Raw genomic sequence first — 17997 nt, 5'->3', positions numbered from 1 at the left:
ATATAACATCGTGCGCTCCCTACTCTTCCAGGCAAGTCTCCCCTCATCTTCTTGGGTTGAGGCCCTTCATACCACCGTATATTTTATCAACCGCCACCCCCACCAAAACTCTAAGAGTTCCACACATCGTACTTTGCGTTTAATGGCATCCACCCATCCTAAACCATTTTCGTGTCTTCGACTGTAAATGCTATCCAAACCTCTCGGCTATTGTCCCACACAAACTCTCTCTCCTGCTCCACCTTGTTCATTTCTCTTGGCTATCCCACATACCATAAATGATATCGGTGTCTGGATCATATTTCTAATCAAGTTATTATCTCCTGCTATGTGGTGTTTAATGAGCACCCTTTTCCATTTGCCGAGTCATCCTCCAAGACACTTGCTACTTACCTTCGTCAACGGCGCCCATCGACCGAGCGGTGACCTCCCATTGTCGGCTCCACATGCCGCCTGCCTCTCCCAGACGGAAGAACGACTCAATTTACACTTCCAATCATAAATCCAAATAATATATGGTGTCTTATTTGTTGAAATGCCCCAAAATTGGGGGAGGTCTAATGCGCGAAATGTATGTATCGCCGTGTGAACACGTATGGCACGCCGACAACATGTGTGTCGGAAAGCTCATGCATGTGCGTAGGGAATCCACATGCCTTTTTCTTTTTCAACCTTTTTCACCACCATACCATCCCATAACAAAATGTGAAAAAAACGAAAAGGAAAAAAAGGAGATAATATTAGAGAGAGGAATGGAGCAACAACAGAATTGAGAAGACATAAGCATGCAATTGATATACTAAAATGCATGAATGTTGAGATGGATGCATGCATGTCTTTCTCTCAACAAAATAAGTAAATGTATATCCACATGAACAAACTGAGACACTGAGAACTAATTAGGTAAAAAAAAACCTGAGAAACGTTGAGAACTAATTACAGCAGCGGTACGGCGCGTGTGCCTAAATTATGTAAGTATCCTGCTGAAGGCAAAGGAGGTAAACTTAATTTGGTTTCACCAGTGCAGCTAGCTATCTTCGTCCATGCCACCACCTTGACCTGCACACGTACGCACCAGATCAATTACATTACAAGCTAGCTAGAGAAGTAGAGATGGATGATTGCTCACTCTCTCGCGCGCAAAGATAAAGTAGATACCAGCGGTACTCCCAGCGCGGATGGAGATGGAAGATCGTCTTGGAGGATGTGGCAGTGGCAGTGTTACGGAAGGCGCAGCAAGCGCAGGAGTAGAAGAGGATGAGAAGCAGGAGGAGGACGACGTTGAGGATGGTGACGTTGTGCCAGTGGCGACGCAGCTGCTCCAGCACGCCGGCCTTGCACGAGTCGCACCCGTAGCACAGCACGCCGGGGGCGTTGCTCCACCGGTAGCAGTCGGGCTGCTGCTGCTGCTGCTGGGCATCGTCATAGTAGGTGCACGCGGTGGGCGGCTTGCAGCAACCGGACTGCACGGGCGTGAGGTCATTGCGGAGGTAGTCGAGGGGCGTCCAGGCGGCGAGGGTGTCGCAGGCCCTGGCAGCCAGCACGCAGGCCAGCGCCGGCCTCCAGTACCGCTCCGCCCGCACGTGGCGCTGCAGCCACGACGAGTAGTCGGCGAGGCGGAACTCACGGTAGGGCCTGCCGGCCACCTGCGTGCCGCCCCCTCCCGCGGTGACGGCCAGCCCGAAGACGGTGATCCCGAGCAGGGCCAGCACGAGGAGCAGCATGGCGGCGAGGTACAGCCACAGCGCCGAGGGGACGTGGTAGCAGGCGCCTAGGAAGCCAGCCAGCGAGACGAGGAGGGTCACGAACCCGATGGCCAGCAGCGGCGCCTGCAGCGCGGACCCGCACGGCGATGACCCGCCGTGAGCCTGCAGCCAGAGCCCCGCGCCGATGATGGGGACGGACGCCACAAGCGTCACCAGGTTCACCAATCCCACCACCCTGTTGCTCAGGTGCTGCTGCTCTCCTCCCGCCGCTGCCCGCCGGCTATACATGCTCACCGATCGATCAAATCTAACAATGTAGTACGTGCTTGCAAATTCAGCTAGCTATAATATAATTAACATATATAGCTCCCATCTGATCCAGCCTCCTCTTCTTGTGTGCTCCGGCCTCCATATATCGACATCGACCTACCTAGCTACTTGCGCCTCTGCAACCTACTATAGCGCTCTGCTTTAATTTGCTTTTGCTTTTTTACTTTCTTTATCTACTTTGCTTTACTTAACGATGATCTGGAACCGTCTCTACTTAACTTTTGCGCATCCCCAAACCTCTTTTTTTTTCTTCTACTGGAGTAAACTATTTCAAATCTGTTTTTTGCGCGCGCCTGCTCTTCACTACTACTGAGATCTATCTATCTCGTATATTCGATATGGTTTAACTAAGAACAAGCATATATAACCTGCAAGATCTACCGAGACATGAAAAGTGAGATTTTTTTTTGAAGTGAAGTGGATTATAAACTCTCGAATAGTCGAGAGATATCCCCTCGTTGCTTACATTACACTCAAAGAGTTAACAAAAAAATAATTCTTTTTGAGAAGATGTATTAGCATCTGATATATCACTCCACAAATATGCATCTTAAATTCAACTTCTACGTGTCGCAACAAAAAATTAAATTAAACTACAACTAGTTAACACATATTCACAGGCATATTGTTTTTTCGGTGTGACATGTAAAGTGAATTTTAAGTTGCATGTTTGTGGAGTGATATATCACATGTTAATACATTTTCTTATTTTTTTAACTATTTAAGTGGCATGCAAATAATGATGGAACATCCCCTTGAGAGTTTAGAATAGTTCCCTTTTTTTTGTTTTCTCATTTCTCGCAAGTAGGGTTAAACTTTTCGGTTTAGTCGATTTGATCGGATGTCACCGAAATACCGAAATTTTGAATAATTTTAGTTGAATTTGGACAAATATTACCAAAATTCATGAAAAAAAATAAAAAAATTGAAATATTTTGGCCGAAATAATATCGTATCAGAGGGGTCCGAAATGACCGAAATCTCAGAAATTTCAGTCCGAAATTTCCAAGCCTGCTCGCAGGTCATTCAAATAGCTATGATATTTTTTTAAAAAAAATAGCAAAATGAATTAATATATGTGATATATTTCTCTATGGACATATGGATTTAAGCTAAGTTCAAATTCGACCTATACAAGTCTAAATTGTAGAAAAACACGTCTAAATTCTCTTGTATCGTTAACGGTTTTTGTTACATCATTAACAGTTGATCGACACAAAAATTTAATGAGAATTCAAAAACATATTAATAGATAGCTTCTTGGATGATTTATGGACTTGTGGCCTCATGGAGATGCGATTGACAGTGTAAAAGCTAATGAGAATGCAAGAAAGAATGGCCATGCATGAAAAGGTAGCGGGCCAACAAAGCTTGTTGGAGTCCAACTTTTGCGGTATGGACTGTAGGATATCTCTCTCTCTCACACACACACTACCTTTTGGGCTAGCTGTCTTTATTCCAGGCCAATGTAATGTAGGGCAGGACATCTTTCGTTTCTTTGTTAAATTTACATATATCGGCCATCAATGTGCGGGTACAATAAGCTGACTAGGCGGGCTCCAAAAATGTTTCTGAGAGCAGGTACAATAAGCTGACTAGACGGACTCCAAAAATGTGCCACATCATCATATTCCTATGTGGAGGGGAGAGAAACGATGAGAGAGAAGCGAGCGAGCGACAAATCTATCGCCCGGCGATAGCTCTCTTTCCCACGCGCTATCGCTTGCTTGCAGCCTACCTGGGCGATAAAAAACACGATTTGTGGACCCCACTAACCGCGGCCGATCCCTTCCCCACCGTAGCCGATCAAGATCCCCTTTCCCCTCCACCCAGCGCCCGCCCGATCTCCGCCCTTCCCGCGCGATCCCGGGCGATTGCGCTCGATCTCCCGCGCGATCCCGGGTGATGGCGCTCGATCTCCCGCGCCGCGCGCCATTTCTTTCCCTCCCACACGCACCATCTCTTCCCCTCTCGAGCGCGAAGATCTCTTCCCCTCCTGACACAAATCCACCGAAAAAAAATCCCCATCTACTATTTTGCCGGCCCCAAAAATCCGGTAAGATTTACTGTCTCCGCCTCCCACTATCCGCCTTCCCTCTTCCCCCTCGCTAATCTCTCCCGCCCGCACGCCACAGATTTGTACCGAAAACGCTAGTTCCTCTCCACCAACAGCCATGTCTCACCGGAGGAAGAGGGAGGTTGCGCCACCTCCACATACCAGCTCTTCTTATCCTCCTGGTGTTCCTACTCCGTCGGCAGTGCCATATCTTTATAGAGGTCCTTGGTTCGCCACCCCACCGCCAGCTTGGTTTGCTTCTCCACCATCGCAAGCCATGCCGAGTTCATCTGTATGTCCTCTCCCTATGGCTGCCAAGACCAACATCGGGTTGCAACACGATTTTGAAGAATGGTAAGTTAGTTGCGAATTTGTCATAGTTCTGTCTAATATTTCAGATTTTATATGCCTGTTACTATTGTGTTCGTGCGTTAAATGAATTTGAAAAGATATTTTTGCGATCTATGTTAAGGACCATGTTAAAATTTTACAATTTTTTTCATGAATGTTAGTATACGTGATGTCGATTAAAATGAGAATCAGATGACATTGGCTGTAGTAGCATTTTTTTACATAAAACATAGCATGTGAGTTTTATTACTTAATCTGCATTACTAAAAAAATGCCTATACCATATCCTGAGCTGGGATCTTTATCTAAAATTATTTTTAGTCCCTTGCTGTAAATCAATCTCTCCCCACAATAACCCTAAACCCTAAAGTGAGGATATATTTGCGACTACCCACAAGTGAGGATATAGAGCATATACTACAGGTTAACGAGTCTCGTGGCTTTCCAAGTATGCTAAGGAGTATAGATTGCATGCACTGGAGGTGGGAGAGTTGTCCTAGAGCTTGGAGGGGCCAATTCACCCGTGGTGACTACAAAGTCCCAACAATTATCCTTGAAGTGGTTGCTTCACATGACCTTTGGATTTGGCACGCTTTCTTTGGTGTCGCTGGTTCTAACAACGACATCAATGTGCTGAATCAGTCCCCTCTATTCCTTGAACAAGTTAGAGGGGAGGCTCCTCGGGTTCATTTTTTTGTTAACGGGAATGAGTATAACAATGGGTATTACCTTGCTGATGGTATATACCCAGATTGGGCTAGCTTCATGAAATCTATATCACTTCCACAAACAGAGAAGCATAAATTGTTTGCTGAACGTCAAGAAGGGGCAAGAAAAGATGTGGAGCAGGCTTTTGGAGTGTTACAAGCCCGTTTCAACATTGTGCGCTGTCCAGTGAAGAAGTGGAAACGGAAGAGTGTTGGGAAAATCATGCTAGCTTGTGTGATTCTCCCCAATATGATTGTTGAAGATGAGAGAGAGGATGCGATATGTGACATTGACCTCAATAGAATTCCTAGGACATCAATAGTCCTGCCTCCTGAAGTAACTTCTGGTGATAATCCATGTTTTACTGATGTGCTACGTAGAAAATCTGCTATTCGTGCTTGTTCTGTGCATACCCAACTGATAACTGATTTAATTGAGCATATTTGGCGTCGGTTTGGACATAGGCAACAGGCATAAACATGGTAGGGTAATAAGCATGTGGTTTCTTTGCCTTTTCTTTGCCGTGTGTAGATTATATCAATTAACCCTTGTGTCTAATTTATTTCAGGAACATGCTCTGCTCAGTATGTCCAAATCATGGTGCTGCACTTCTCAAAGGTAGCTTATATGAACTAAATTTAGTACTAGGCCAGATTACTTACAGACACATTCTAATGATTCTCTTTTCTTTCTTGTGATGATTTACTTGAACTAAATGTACTCCTAGTTCAGACTACTAATAGCCACAGTTCAGTATTTCTCTTTTCTTTCTTATGATGCAGTAGCATGGTGTTTTGTTATTGCTTTTACCTGCTAAACTCACTTTTAATTTACTTGTTATGCATCTGGGCATACTGCACACTGTTACGAAATGGTCAATGAAATTCTCAATTTTTATGACAGTGCAACTATTTCTTTGTAAGATATACCAACTGCAGAAAAATGCATGTACTGATTACTCCTTTTAGTGAGGTTTCACTGAAAAGAGATTTCATTGTTTCATTTATTCATCAAGTGACAAACTACTCAGGATATTATATGTGTTTTTCTTCTCCCATTAGGTTGATGATAGCTCAGGCAATGGTAATATGATGCAATGATCCTGCTATCAAGGGTCTATCTTCGATGAAGAAATCAGTCTATCTTCGATGAATAAATCATTCTCACTTGTTGGACAGCATATTTATATGTACTTTTGCTTAATGCCCTATTGTTGATGTGACTTTTGGATCTGTAAACCGTTATGTTTATTTTGCTTTATCCTCTATTACCTTGTCAGTTCTTTGGAACTACAGATATCTTTCATTACCATGTCCTTTTGTTAAGACTTGTGTTCGGACTGGCATGATATTATCGATTAATCTATGGTATTTGAGTTATTGTTATGTAGTAATACTGTCTTGTAATTGTTATACTATAGAGATTTTGGTTGATATGGTATGTGAATATGCTATTGGCACAACTGGCTACAAAGATGCAATTCACTCTTGATCACACACATTGATATGTGCATGATATAATTTACTATTTGATTATGAGGTGTAGCCAGCCAACAGACTATCTATTGTACTAGTAGCTGTTGAGATTATGGGCAGCATATAATGATTTAATTTATTCCATAAATAAATCATGACATTACAGATGAAAACTAGCATGAACGCATCATTAGATCTACACATGTAAACTACGCAGAATAACATGAACAGATCAAATATGCGCAGCATATTGAACACGTACCGAGGTGACGAAAAGACCGGCTGCTTGGTCGAAACTTTTCACAGGTGTCTACGAAGGCACGAAACACGCGAGCGAAGAGGAAGGCGAGCCGTCGCGAACGAACAGGGAGCAGTCGCGCGAAGCGCTTCCCAAAAACCTTATTGTCGCCTTCTCCCGGTGCAGGACGTCAAAGGCAGAGGTTCCGGAGACCTGCTCTCCTGATCGCTGGTGCACGCCGGCGAGCGGGATGGAGTAGTCTACGAGCGACGGCGCAGTACAGAGTAGGAGGCAAACCCTAGATTGATTTTCGCATTTTTTGCGTGAAGACGGTGGGTCGGTTTATATAGAGAAGGGTCGCTTGATCAGGGCGCCCGCACGATCTCTACTGCGCGTAACCGAACCGGATAAGTCGCGCGTAACTTATCCGGACTCCACGCCGTTTGCACGCATCGGATTTTTCGGAACGTTTCCAAAACAAAAACGAATCCGAATTTGCAGCAAAACAAAACTGCAAAAGGAGGCTGCATCTGCGCAAGGGTGAGGAGCCAATTTTTCGGACCATTCGACGCGTACGTCGTGCACGCGCGCCGCCTGCCCTGCCAGGCGAGGCGAGCGAGCGCGCGCGTGTGTTTCTCCTCTTCTCTCCACCACACATGCTTCAAGTGGCTAGGAGGGCATCCTCCCTTTTAAGGAGGTCCCCCTCTCCTAGAATAAGCAAGGTGGTACTAAACTCCACATGCATGCCATCCCATGAGGTGGGCTTTTGTGATTTTCCAAAGAATTAATCTTCGAGTGGGCTAAGGCCCATTCATTAATTCCAACAGTAGCTGGCTTTAGCAAATAGCTATTAGTCAGCAACTGGCTATACTATTAGCCTTGCTCTCAGGGCGGTGCCGATGCAGGCTTTGGTTTGCCATAGTACGAGTATTGTGCTACTGGTTGCTACTGCAGCGTTCTAGTAGTAGTCCATACTGGAGTACGCTGCAGAGGCAGGCGTGACAGTAAGGGAAGGGAATGAGAGATCCTATCATCAACCGCAGGAGCAGTAACACATAATGTATCACTAGTACCTTGTACCTTGCAGACACTTGAGAATGAAATACTACTGGAGGTGGGTTAGCTTTACGGTTGGTTATTTAATTTAGTTTGGAACTTGATGGGATGGGATCTCACTCTGCTTTAATCGCACTCGCATCCCACTGCTTTGCTTTCTCCTGATGCATGATCTCTTTCCCTCTCCCCTGCAGGCTGCAGCTCACAGCTTGCATTGTACTAGTACACTGTACTACTCTACTCCATTGGACTCCAATAGCACTATCACACTCGCATTTCATCTGATTGATACAGTACTTATTCACTGGAGTAGTATTTCCCAGCCAAAGTTCTCTATCAGTGCCCTTAAGTTATAGCATTAGCTAATTTGGGTGTTGGTGCCTGGCTAGAAGGAGCTACTCTAGGTAATTAAGATGATGGCTCCTCTCTGCTGCTGCCTCCTGCGCGCGCGGCGGCTCCTCTTCTTCTTCTTCTTCTTCTTCTTCTTCTTCTTCGCCGTCGCCGTCGTCTTGTTCTCCTCCGTCTCCGTCGCCCAGATACCTGGTGAGTCTAATAATCTCTATATTTTATTTTATGGAGTTGTGGGTCAGTGAGTGAGATGGTACGTAATGCGTGGGCAGGGTTCCAGAGCATCGACTGCGGGGGCTCCGGCAACTACACCGACGAGGTCGGGCTGGAGTGGACGGGCGACGAGGCGTACGTGGGCGGGGGCGCAGGCACGACGGCGAGCATCTCGTCCATCTCGGGGCAGGGGCGGCGGCCTTACAGGACGGTGCGGTATTTCCCAGCGGACGGGCGCAAGTACTGCTACAGGGTGAGCGTGAAGGCCAGGACGAGGTACCTGGTGCGTGCGAGCTTCCTGTACGGCAACTTCGACGGCAGCAGGGTGTTCCCGGAGTTCGACCTGTACGTGGGCGCCTCGCGGTGGTCCACCATCGTCATCTACGACGAGTCCAAGGTGGTGACGAGGGAGATGGTGGCGCTGGCTCAGTCCGGACCCTCCCTCTCCGTCTGCCTCGCCAACGCCACCACCGGCCACCCCTTCATCTCCACCCTCGAGCTCCGCCCTCTCAACGCCTCCCTCTACCACACCGCCTTCGAGGCCGCCTTCTTCCTCTCCCTCGCCGCCCGCATCAACTTCGGCGCCCCCACCGCCGATCCCGTCCGCTACCCCGACGACCCCTACGACCGCGTCTGGGAGTCCGACATGGCGCGCAGGCCAAACTTCCTCGTCGACGCCGCGCCCGGCACCATCCGCGTCGCCACCGACAACCCCGTCTTCGTGGCCTCCGGCGAGCGCCCGCCGCAGAAGGTGATGCAGACCGCGGTGGTGGGCACGCTGGGCGCGCTCACCTACAGACTGGACCTCAACGGCTTCCCGGGCAGCGGGTGGGCCTGCTCGTATCTGGCGGAGATCGAGGACGACGCGGCCGCCACGGCGCGAAGGTTCAAGCTCTACATCCCGGGGCTGGCCGAGGTGAGCAAGCCGACGGTGGACATCGGAGAGAACGCGCCGGGGAAGTACCGGGTGTACCAGCCGGGCTACGACAACATCTCGCTGCCGTTCGTGCTCCCCTTCGCCTTCCGCAAGACGGACGACTCCGCCAGGGGCCCCATCCTCAATGCCATGGAGATCTACAGCTATATCCCCATACTCCCTGCCTCGCCCGACGCCGTCGCCATGGACGCCCTGGCGGCGCGCTACCAGCAGCAGCAGCACAGCTGGGCGCGGGAGGGCGGCGACCCGTGTGTTCCCGCACCCTGGTCCTGGCTCACTTGCACCTCATCCAGAGTCATCGCCATGTACGTACGTCGTCACTCTTTCAATTATTCCCGGGCGTTTCCTTCCTTGGAGTAGTAACGTAGTACGGAACGGGTGCAGAAATCTTTCAGGAAACAACTTGACAGGCGCCATTCCACCGGAGCTAGCGGCGCTCCCATGCTTACAGGAGATGTACGTAACACAAGCGACTGACTCGCTCTTAATTCCATTAATTAAGCTGATCGATGAGCTCTCTTCTCTGACGAATTTGCAGCCGGCTTGACAACAACATGCTGACAGGCCCAATTCCGGACCTCAGTGCTTGTACAAACCTGACAGTCATGTGAGTAACTCAATTCACCACTTGCACGCACTTGCACCAGGCTTATTTCTGTTTTCCTTTTTCTATAGTATATACTCCTTATGTCCATATTATAAACTAACAATATTGTCGAATTGAAATTTTCTTTTGCAGACACTTAGAGAACAATCAACTGGAGGGCGGTGTGCCGTCATACCTAAGCGGTCTGCCCAAGCTCAGCGAGCTGTGAGTCTTTTATATACTGTATGTACTACTATATATCCTAGTCTAGGAACATATATAATAGTACCATATAAGTGAGAGATTTGTTAAGAAAATGCATGCTGATAATTAAATTATAAGAGAATCGGCATGGTATGTATAAAATGCAGGTACCTAGAGAACAACAGGCTGTCTGGAGTCATTCCCAGGGCTCTGCTAAGTAGAACCATTGTTTTCAAGTGAGTGATATATATGATGTATGCCTATAATAATAATGAAATAAAATGAATGGTGAAATTAATTACTCCAGTATATGCGCGCGGCATATGTACGTATGTTTGCAGGTACTCAGGGAACAAGCATGTCCGAGTGGGGAAGCAAGAGGAGGAGGAGCGGAATGTGATAATTGGGATATGTGCGCTGATGGGAATAGGCTTGTTGCTTGCAGCTGCCCTGTGCTATGCCTATAATGTTAGTGTTAGCGGGAGGAAACAATTACAAGGTGCTAGTGCGGGTGGGAACAGCAAGAGCAAGAGCATAGTCGTGTCCGCGGAGCAGAAGAAGAAGGCAACACCAGTAGCAGGAGGAGGAGGAGGAGAAATAGACAACATGATGGCGGCTATGGCAGCGCGGGGTCCGTTGGAGTTCGAGGTGAGGGAGCTGGAGGAGGCGACCAGCAAGTTCGCGAGGAAGATCGGGTCGGGCGGGTTCGGGGTGGTGTACTACGGGAGGCTGGGAGACGGGAGGGAGATCGCGGTGAAGGTGGCGAGCAGCAACGAGTCGATCCAAGGGAAGAAGCAGCTGGCCAACGAGGTGGCGCTTCTGTCCAGGATACACCACCGCAACCTGGTGGCGTTCCTGGGCTACTGCTGGGAGCGCGACAGCAGCAGCTACATGCTGGTGTACGAGTACATGCACAACGGCAGCCTCAAGGAGCAGCTGCAGATGATGAGCATCAGCTGGCTCCGGCGGCTGCAGGTGGCGGAGGACGCGGCCAAGGGGATCGAGTACCTGCACTGCGGCTGCACGCCGGCCATCATCCACCGGGACATCAAGACCAGCAACATCCTCCTGGACGCCCACATGAGGGCCAAGGTGTCCGACCTGGGACTCTCCAAGTCCAACAAGGCCACCAACTCCACCACCAATACCATCACCACCCACGTGCGCGGCACCCTCGGCTACCTGGACCCGCACTACTACGTCTCCCAGCAGCTCACCCACAAGAGCGACCTCTACAGCTTCGGCATCATCCTGCTCGAGCTCATCTCCGGCCGCCCGCCCATCCTGCTCACGCCCGGCGCCGGTGCCATGGCCAGCCTCGGGCCCTGGGCCAAGTCGCACTACGAGAGCGGCGACATCGAGGCCATCGTGGACCCGTCGCTGCGCGGCCGCTACCGCGACGTGCACTCGGTGTGGAAGGTGGCCGAGACGGCGGTGCGGTGCATCGACGCCGATCCCCGGGGGCGCCCGTCCATGCCCGAGGTGGTCAAGGACATCCAGGAGGCCATCGCGCTGGAGATGCCGTCCTCGGAGTCGGAGAGGCCCGCCGCCAGCTTCTTCTCTCCGGGGGCGGGGGCAGCCGGTGCGCGCTCCTCGGCGACGGTGCGGTCGCACGACCTCGTCATGGACAACCTCATGTACGACTCCAGCTTCTGCGATTCCCTCAACCTGCCCCGCACGCCCAGATAGAGACATGCTCGATCGTCTCTACTCCTATTTTTCTGTTTAATTACTTCATCACGCGTAAATTACGCGGCTGGTATTATCTTTTTATAGGAGGCTGGTATTGTTTTTCACGCTTACATTTGCTATATCATATTTATTTCTATCTACAGATATTCTCTTAAATTGAGCTATCATTGCAAATATTATTGTTTTTCAAACATGATATATTAACTATGAAATGCAGAGAGATGAGAAAGAATAAACACCATGGATAAAAATAAAATATTAATTTTTAACCTGCCCCGCACATCCAGATAGAGAAACTCATCTTTACTCCTAGTTTTATGTTTACTTTATTATATTAACTAGCATCATTATATTTTCTCTCATATAATAAGCATATGTATTTTCTTAATTTATTATTTAAATATATTAAAATGACAAGTTTTAAATTTTGTACTAACTTTACCAAAATACTAATGTGTAATATTCATACTGTGTTTTATATACGTGATAGTTATTAATTATTTTTAATATCAAATTTTAGTTATTTCTAAATTATATTCCTATATGGACTATAGACTCGTCTTCCAATATTTCTTATTTTTTATTCTGAATTTTTGTTACTTGTAAATTGTATTTCTATATAAACTCTAAGCTCTTCTTCCAATATTATTTATTTCTAACTCTGAATTTTCATTATTTCTAATTGTATTTCTACGTGGAATCTAAACTCATCTTTCAATACTCTTGTTTTTTAATTTCAAACTTCAGTTACTTCTAAATAGTATTTCTATATGGACTCTAAAATCTACTTTTAATTTTTTTCCCAAAATTTTAGTTCATTCTAAAATCCTATATGGATTCTATATTTGTGAACTTTTGAGGTCACAACTACGATATTTTCATGTTATGGAGACCGTTGGTACCAGGGGTATATGCGAAATTAAAGTAAAAGAGACGTATGCAAGGGTTTATACAGGTTCGGGCCCCTTATCTGATATGTAATAGCCCTACTCCTGTTGGTCGTAGCCGATGTTGCTTTATATTCATCAGAATCACACAAGTACAATATTTGGGATAACCTATCTAGTTGTCGTCGACTTGGCGACATAGATAACCAACACGTAGTCGACGACAGGGTAGTCTTTCTCCTCGAGTACGAACTCATTGAGATCAGATATGGCGCTATATCCATCTTGTCGGCCTCCGCAGGCACCATTAGGTCTATCTAGGCTTATCTCTGATGTCGATGTTTGACGGCGTGTGTTGGTGTCTATTCTGACTTGTGTGTCGATCGGTCTGTCCCTCCTCCTCCTAGAAGGTCTTGTATTTATACTCATAGATGTTCTCTTGTTCAAGTAGAATTAGGGAGACCAATATGGATACAATACGAGTAATCCTTGTCGTTTTCATATAGAACTCTACTCGTCCTTCATTATCCGAAACTCTTTCTATATTTGAGATATGATTCCATATAAGACTTGTGTATGGTGGGTCCTGCCGAGCTTAGTGGGTATGTGGTATCCATAACCATGACAATACTCTTCTTCTAATATTTCTTATTTTTTTAATTCTGAATTTCTATTATTTCTTAATTGTATTTCTATATGGACTTGATACCCTTCTTCTAATATTCTATATTTTTTAATTCCGAATTTCCGAATTTCCGAATTTCTGTTATTTCTAAATGGACTCTGACCAAATTTTAATTTTTCTATTTTTAAATTCGGAATTTCTATTATTTCTAAATTGTATACCGGCATGGACACTAGTCTCTTTTTCAATATTCCTTAATTTATTTCTAGACTGTAAGAGCAAATGTGGAGGTTTTTTTATTTATTACTTTAATAAGTTGTTAATAGAAGATTTCTACTGGTAGTAGTATTCCTACTGTACTAGAGAAGTATGCAATCAATAATGTACAGTATAACTCTGTTGACTTTTGAATGACTAGCAAAGTTAGTACTAACTAAGTACACTAATATAAAAAAAAGACACACATATGCGCGCGGTCAGTAGTCAGAGTTTTGGGCTTAGAATGAAGGAACGGAGTGAATGGTGGATGGGCCTTTATTGGGCCGTAGCAGGCAGAAGGAAAGGGAGGCCCAGCTAAGGGCCGAATGGGTCAATTCACAAGCACGCGGGCGGGCGGGGGGAGGGATGGATTAGGGTTTCCTTCCTTCCCTGTCGTCCCCGCCGCTCCACTCCCACTCCCACTGACCCGAGACGCCGCCATTTCCGCCTCTTCTTCTCTTAAACAAAAAGCCAACCCCTCCCGCCCCCGCCCCCGCCCCCGCCCGCTAAACCCTAAACCCCAAATCGCTCTCTCCATTTCCCGCCGCCTCCCCTCTCGCGATCCATATCCATCCATTTCTCTTGGCTCTCCGCCCGATCAATCGATCCGCCCCCAGATCGCGGCCGCCGGTAGCTAGCTGCAGCTGCAGATGGATATGGATTCTTCCTCCTCCCCGGTGGACAAGGTGGATCCCGACGAGTGCAACGGCTCTAAGGCTTGCGCTGACTGCCACACTACCAAGACTCCGCTATGGCGAGGCGGACCCGGAGGACCCAAGGTGAATATCCCATTCTTCTTCTTCTTCTTCTTCTTCTTCTTCTTCTTCTTCTTCTTCTTCTTCTTCTTCTTCTTCTTCTTCGTTTGGTTTCTGTGTAGTCGTATGTTGTTTTGATCTGATCCGAGATCCGATCCATGATCCCTTCTTCCAGTCGCTGTGCAACGCATGCGGGATCCGGTATCGGAAGAGGCGGCGGGCGGCGCTCGGCCTGGACTCTTCCGCCACCGCCACCGCCACCGACGGAGCGGAGCAGCAGAAGAAGACTAAGGCCAAGAAGGAAAAGGCACAGGAGGAGGAGGTCACCATGGAGCTCCACACGGTGGGCTTCCGCAGCAAGGACGCTGCTGTGTTCAAGCAGCGCCGGCGGATGCGCCGCAGGAAATGCCTTGGCGAGGAGGAGAGGGCCGCCATCCTGCTCATGGCACTCTCCTCGGGCGTCATCTACGCCTGAACCTCCAACCGAATCAACCTCTGGCGCCATGGCAGGAAGAAGAAGCAGCGATTCCTTCCCCTCTCTTTTTTTCCCTCCCCCCGGCGCTATGGCAGTCACCGAAGCTAGCTAATAATCAATCTTGTCTTGTGGTGTAGTAGCTCTTGTTGTTCTTGCCTTAAGCTGTAACGACGTCTGTAATGCGACTCTTTGTCTGTGTCTCTGTACTAGTACTAGTAGTAGTAGTTTACCGCCTAACATTCAAGTTTGGTTTCTCTGCAATGTAACAAGAGAAGAAGAAGAAGAAGAAGAAGAAGAAAAAAAGAGCTAAAGCTGGAGCTTGAGCTTGAGCTTTGGTTATTGATCAATCATCCATCCTGTCTGTTCGTGCTGGTACTGCTACTTCTCGGTTGGTTGTGCCCCTGTTACTGTGACTCTATAGATGATGATGTGCCTGCCTGTATTTCCTCCTTTGATGCGTTGGTCAAGTCACAGAGGTCAAAGGGAAAAGCCAGAGCCATTACTACTACTTGTGTTCTCATTTGGCGTATATAAAGTACTAGTCTACATGATCAGGTGTTACTACTATCTCTACTTATAGAAAGCAACTGTGACTGATGGAGGAGTCATTGGCCCTCTTCTTTTCTCCAACAAAAGTTGGATTAAGGGCTCTTTGAATCAAAGGATTGAGAAAACGTAGGAACAGGAAAAATATAGGATTTTGATAGGAATGTAAGTGTAAAACAGAGGATTGCAAAACGCATGAAAAACACATACGAGAAACCTAATACGCGCGCCGGCAACACGCACTCCCGGCCCACCGACGCGTGCGCGATTTTTCTTTTTTCTCGCTAACATCTATCGTCGTTTTCTTTTTTTCTTTTTTGCTTTTTACGCAGTTTGATGCCGTATGGGTAGGAGAAAAAATCATAATTAGTTTTACTAGTGAATAGTTTCCTATTTTTACTAGTAATTTTTAATTCTGAACTTAAAATTTTTTAAATTTGGACTTGAAAGTTTTCAAATCTCGAGGTGAAAGTTTTTAAATCTGGATTTGAAAGTTTTCAAATCTTGAGTTTAAAATTTTTCAAATCTCAAGTTGAAAGTTTTCAAAATTTTCAAATCTAAACTTGAAAGTTTTTGAATCTCGAGTTGAAAGTTTTCAAATCTCAAGTTAAAAATTTTCAAATTTCAAGATGTAAGTTTTCAAAATTTTCAAATCTGGACTTGAAAGTTTTTGAATCTCGAGTTGAAAGTTTTCGAATCTGAGTTGAAAGTTTTCAAAATTTGACTTTAAAAATTTAAATCTTTAAGTCGAAAGTTTTCAAATCTAACTGAAAATTTTTTCAATCTATTAGTAAAAAAATCTTCACTTTTTTTTTCTAATTACTGTCATTAGCGTTAACTAAGGGGTTAGTTACGCGCGCGCGGAAGTGCGCGTCGCCGGCGCGTGCGCACGAGCTAGCTTCCCCCAAACACAGGAATGACCGTTTGATTGAACCGTAGAAAAAACGTAGGAATTGGATGAGAGAGATAGACTCAAAGGAAACATACCAAGAGGTTGAAGCTCTTGCTAAATTTCCTCCAAAATCTCTATAGGATTTGTCCATTCCATAGGAATTTCAAAGGATTAGATATGATTCAATCCTTTGTTTCAAAGGGCTTCATAGGAAATTTTCCATTAGGATTGAAATCCTCCAAAATTCCTATGTTTTTCCTCCAAATCAAAAAGGCCCTAAATTTTGGATACTCGTGGCACGCTTTTCAAACTGCTAAACAGTACGTTTTGTATAAAAACTTTCTATATAAAAGTTGCTCTAAAATATCATATTAATATATTTTTCAAGTTTGTAATAATTAAAACTCAATTAATCACACGGTACTACCACCTCGTTTTACGTGAAACACTTAATCTTCATTTTCATCTTCAGGAGATTCAAACACCACCATTGTGCATCGTCAAGGAAACCACAGATCTTTGGACCCATTGTCGACCAAAAATCCATCATTAAATCTTTAGATTTTACTCCTTCCCTCCCAAAATAACTTAACCTAGAATGGGATGTGATCCATCTTAAAACAACGAATTTGGACAAGCGATCATTAGATATGCATCGTGATTCATGCGCTAAGGTGCTTCTTTTCCTACTCTGACAGCCTCTTCTTCTCCGATACCGATAAAAGCTTAAATTTCGACAGAGTACCTATGAATTAAGGTCCTGGATGGGGGTTGGAGGGGGAAGGCAAAAGAGGAGGAAGTCATCGGACTTAGAGGGATAACCATGGGAGGTACCTACGAATTAGGGGTTCTGGATGAGGGTTGGAGGGGGAAGGCAAAAGAGGAGGATGTTATCGGGCTTAGAGGGATAACCATGGGAGGTGACGGCGGTGCCACACCGAAGCCACGAGATCAATAGGTAGTGGTATGTTGGTGTTGGTGGCGGGAGCAAAACAGAGCAACATATTAAGAGGCACTGAGCGGTGGTGGTGGCTGATCTGGCGACGGGGAGCCATCTGAATAGGGGCACCTCACTATTGTTGGATTGGAGGAGGGAGGAGGGAGTAGACCAGCCCAGGAAAGGGGATGCCTCCCTGTGCCGTTGACGTCTTCTGCCTAGCCGACAAGACCGGGTGATAACACGCTATGCGGAGGCAACGGTGAGAGGCATCAAGCGTCGTTCAAGAATGCGACACCGAGGGGAAAAGAAAAAAAATGAAAGGAATTAAGGTTGGGATATATGCACGAATCTCAAAGTAATCCAACGGTTAAAAAAGTATTTATTATATCTATTATATTATTAAAACAGCTTTGAAAAGAGACACCATGTTTGCTGTGGGGGGGTTAGAAATTTCCACATTAATCGGAGAAAAAGAAAAGGAAGTCCAAGTAAAAATACAACTTAAAAATAGCTGAAATTCAGAATTAAAAATAGACAATATTAAAAGAAGAGTCCATATAAAAACCTAATACAAGATTAATCAAAATTCGAAATAAAAATATAATAAAATCTGAAATTAGAAAAGAAAATGAGAGTCCAAATAGGATTGCAATTTAAAAATAAGGAATATTGAGAGAAGAGTATATATAAGAACCCAATACGAGTTTAATTAATATTCG

The 17997-nt window shown here is 45.9% G+C and overlaps 4 protein-coding genes across 5 annotated transcripts; 3 read left to right on the top strand and 1 right to left on the bottom strand.

The window, feature by feature from the left end:
• Positions 1-837: 837 nt before the first annotated feature.
• On the bottom strand, positions 838-2093 carry LOC9272410 (tetraspanin-6). 2 transcript variants are annotated; one of them, XM_066306971.1, is made up of 2 exons: positions 1130-2093; positions 838-1059 (listed from the first exon to the last, which is right to left on the bottom strand). In XM_066306971.1, exons 1-2 carry the CDS (start codon positions 1992-1994, stop codon positions 1028-1030), a joined length of 897 nt encoding a protein of 298 aa, XP_066163068.1. In that variant the 5' UTR covers positions 1995-2093; the 3' UTR covers positions 838-1027. The 2 variants fall into 2 exon arrangements, with proteins under 2 accessions (XP_066163068.1, XP_015630772.1); XM_015775286.3 differs by having other exon boundaries at positions 1159-2093.
• A 2276-nt stretch (positions 2094-4369) lies between these two features.
• LOC136355537 (uncharacterized) lies at positions 4370-5628 on the top strand. The gene is made up of 2 exons (XM_066308230.1): positions 4370-4384; positions 4765-5628. Exons 1-2 carry the CDS (start codon positions 4370-4372, stop codon positions 5626-5628), a joined length of 879 nt encoding a protein of 292 aa, XP_066164327.1.
• Positions 5629-8198: 2570 nt separating this feature from the next.
• Positions 8199-12054, top strand: LOC4327811 (probable LRR receptor-like serine/threonine-protein kinase At1g67720). Its single transcript, XM_015775275.3, has 7 exons — positions 8199-8463; positions 8541-9723; positions 9803-9874; positions 9957-10025; positions 10158-10229; positions 10376-10444; positions 10550-12054. Exons 1-7 carry the CDS (start codon positions 8334-8336, stop codon positions 11895-11897), a joined length of 2943 nt encoding a protein of 980 aa, XP_015630761.1. The 5' UTR covers positions 8199-8333; the 3' UTR covers positions 11898-12054.
• A 2121-nt stretch (positions 12055-14175) lies between these two features.
• Positions 14176-15454, top strand: LOC4327810 (GATA transcription factor 16). The gene is made up of 2 exons (XM_015785691.3): positions 14176-14449; positions 14601-15454. Exons 1-2 carry the CDS (start codon positions 14321-14323, stop codon positions 14898-14900), a joined length of 429 nt encoding a protein of 142 aa, XP_015641177.1. The 5' UTR covers positions 14176-14320; the 3' UTR covers positions 14901-15454.
• Positions 15455-17997: the final 2543 nt, after the last annotated feature.

This window comes from Oryza sativa, chromosome 1 (genome assembly GCF_034140825.1).
Source record: "Oryza sativa Japonica Group chromosome 1, ASM3414082v1".
In the NCBI taxonomy this organism is placed as follows: Eukaryota; Viridiplantae; Streptophyta; class Magnoliopsida; order Poales; family Poaceae; genus Oryza; species Oryza sativa.
Note: the sequence above shows the minus strand (reverse complement) of the source record. Positions and strands in the feature narration are given on the sequence as shown.

Excerpts from the sequence above, each read along its gene's own strand:
- LOC9272410 (XM_066306971.1), bottom strand. The coding sequence starts at position 1,994 with ATGTATAGCCGGCGGGCAGCGGCGGGAGGAGAGCAGCAGCACCTGAGC. Across the intron at positions 1,060-1,129 it reads TTATCTTTGCGCGCGAGAGA|GTCAAGGTGGTGGCATGGAC; the intron begins GTGAGCAATCAT and ends GTACGTGTGCAG.
- LOC4327811 (XM_015775275.3), top strand. The coding sequence starts at position 8,334 with ATGATGGCTCCTCTCTGCTGCTGCCTCCTGCGCGCGCGGCGGCTCCTC. Across the intron at positions 8,464-8,540 it reads CTCCGTCGCCCAGATACCTG|GGTTCCAGAGCATCGACTGC; the intron begins GTGAGTCTAATA and ends ATGCGTGGGCAG. Across the intron at positions 10,230-10,375 it reads CTGCCCAAGCTCAGCGAGCT|GTACCTAGAGAACAACAGGC; the intron begins GTGAGTCTTTTA and ends TATAAAATGCAG.
- LOC4327810 (XM_015785691.3), top strand. The coding sequence starts at position 14,321 with ATGGATATGGATTCTTCCTCCTCCCCGGTGGACAAGGTGGATCCCGAC. Across the intron at positions 14,450-14,600 it reads GCGGACCCGGAGGACCCAAG|TCGCTGTGCAACGCATGCGG; the intron begins GTGAATATCCCA and ends CCCTTCTTCCAG.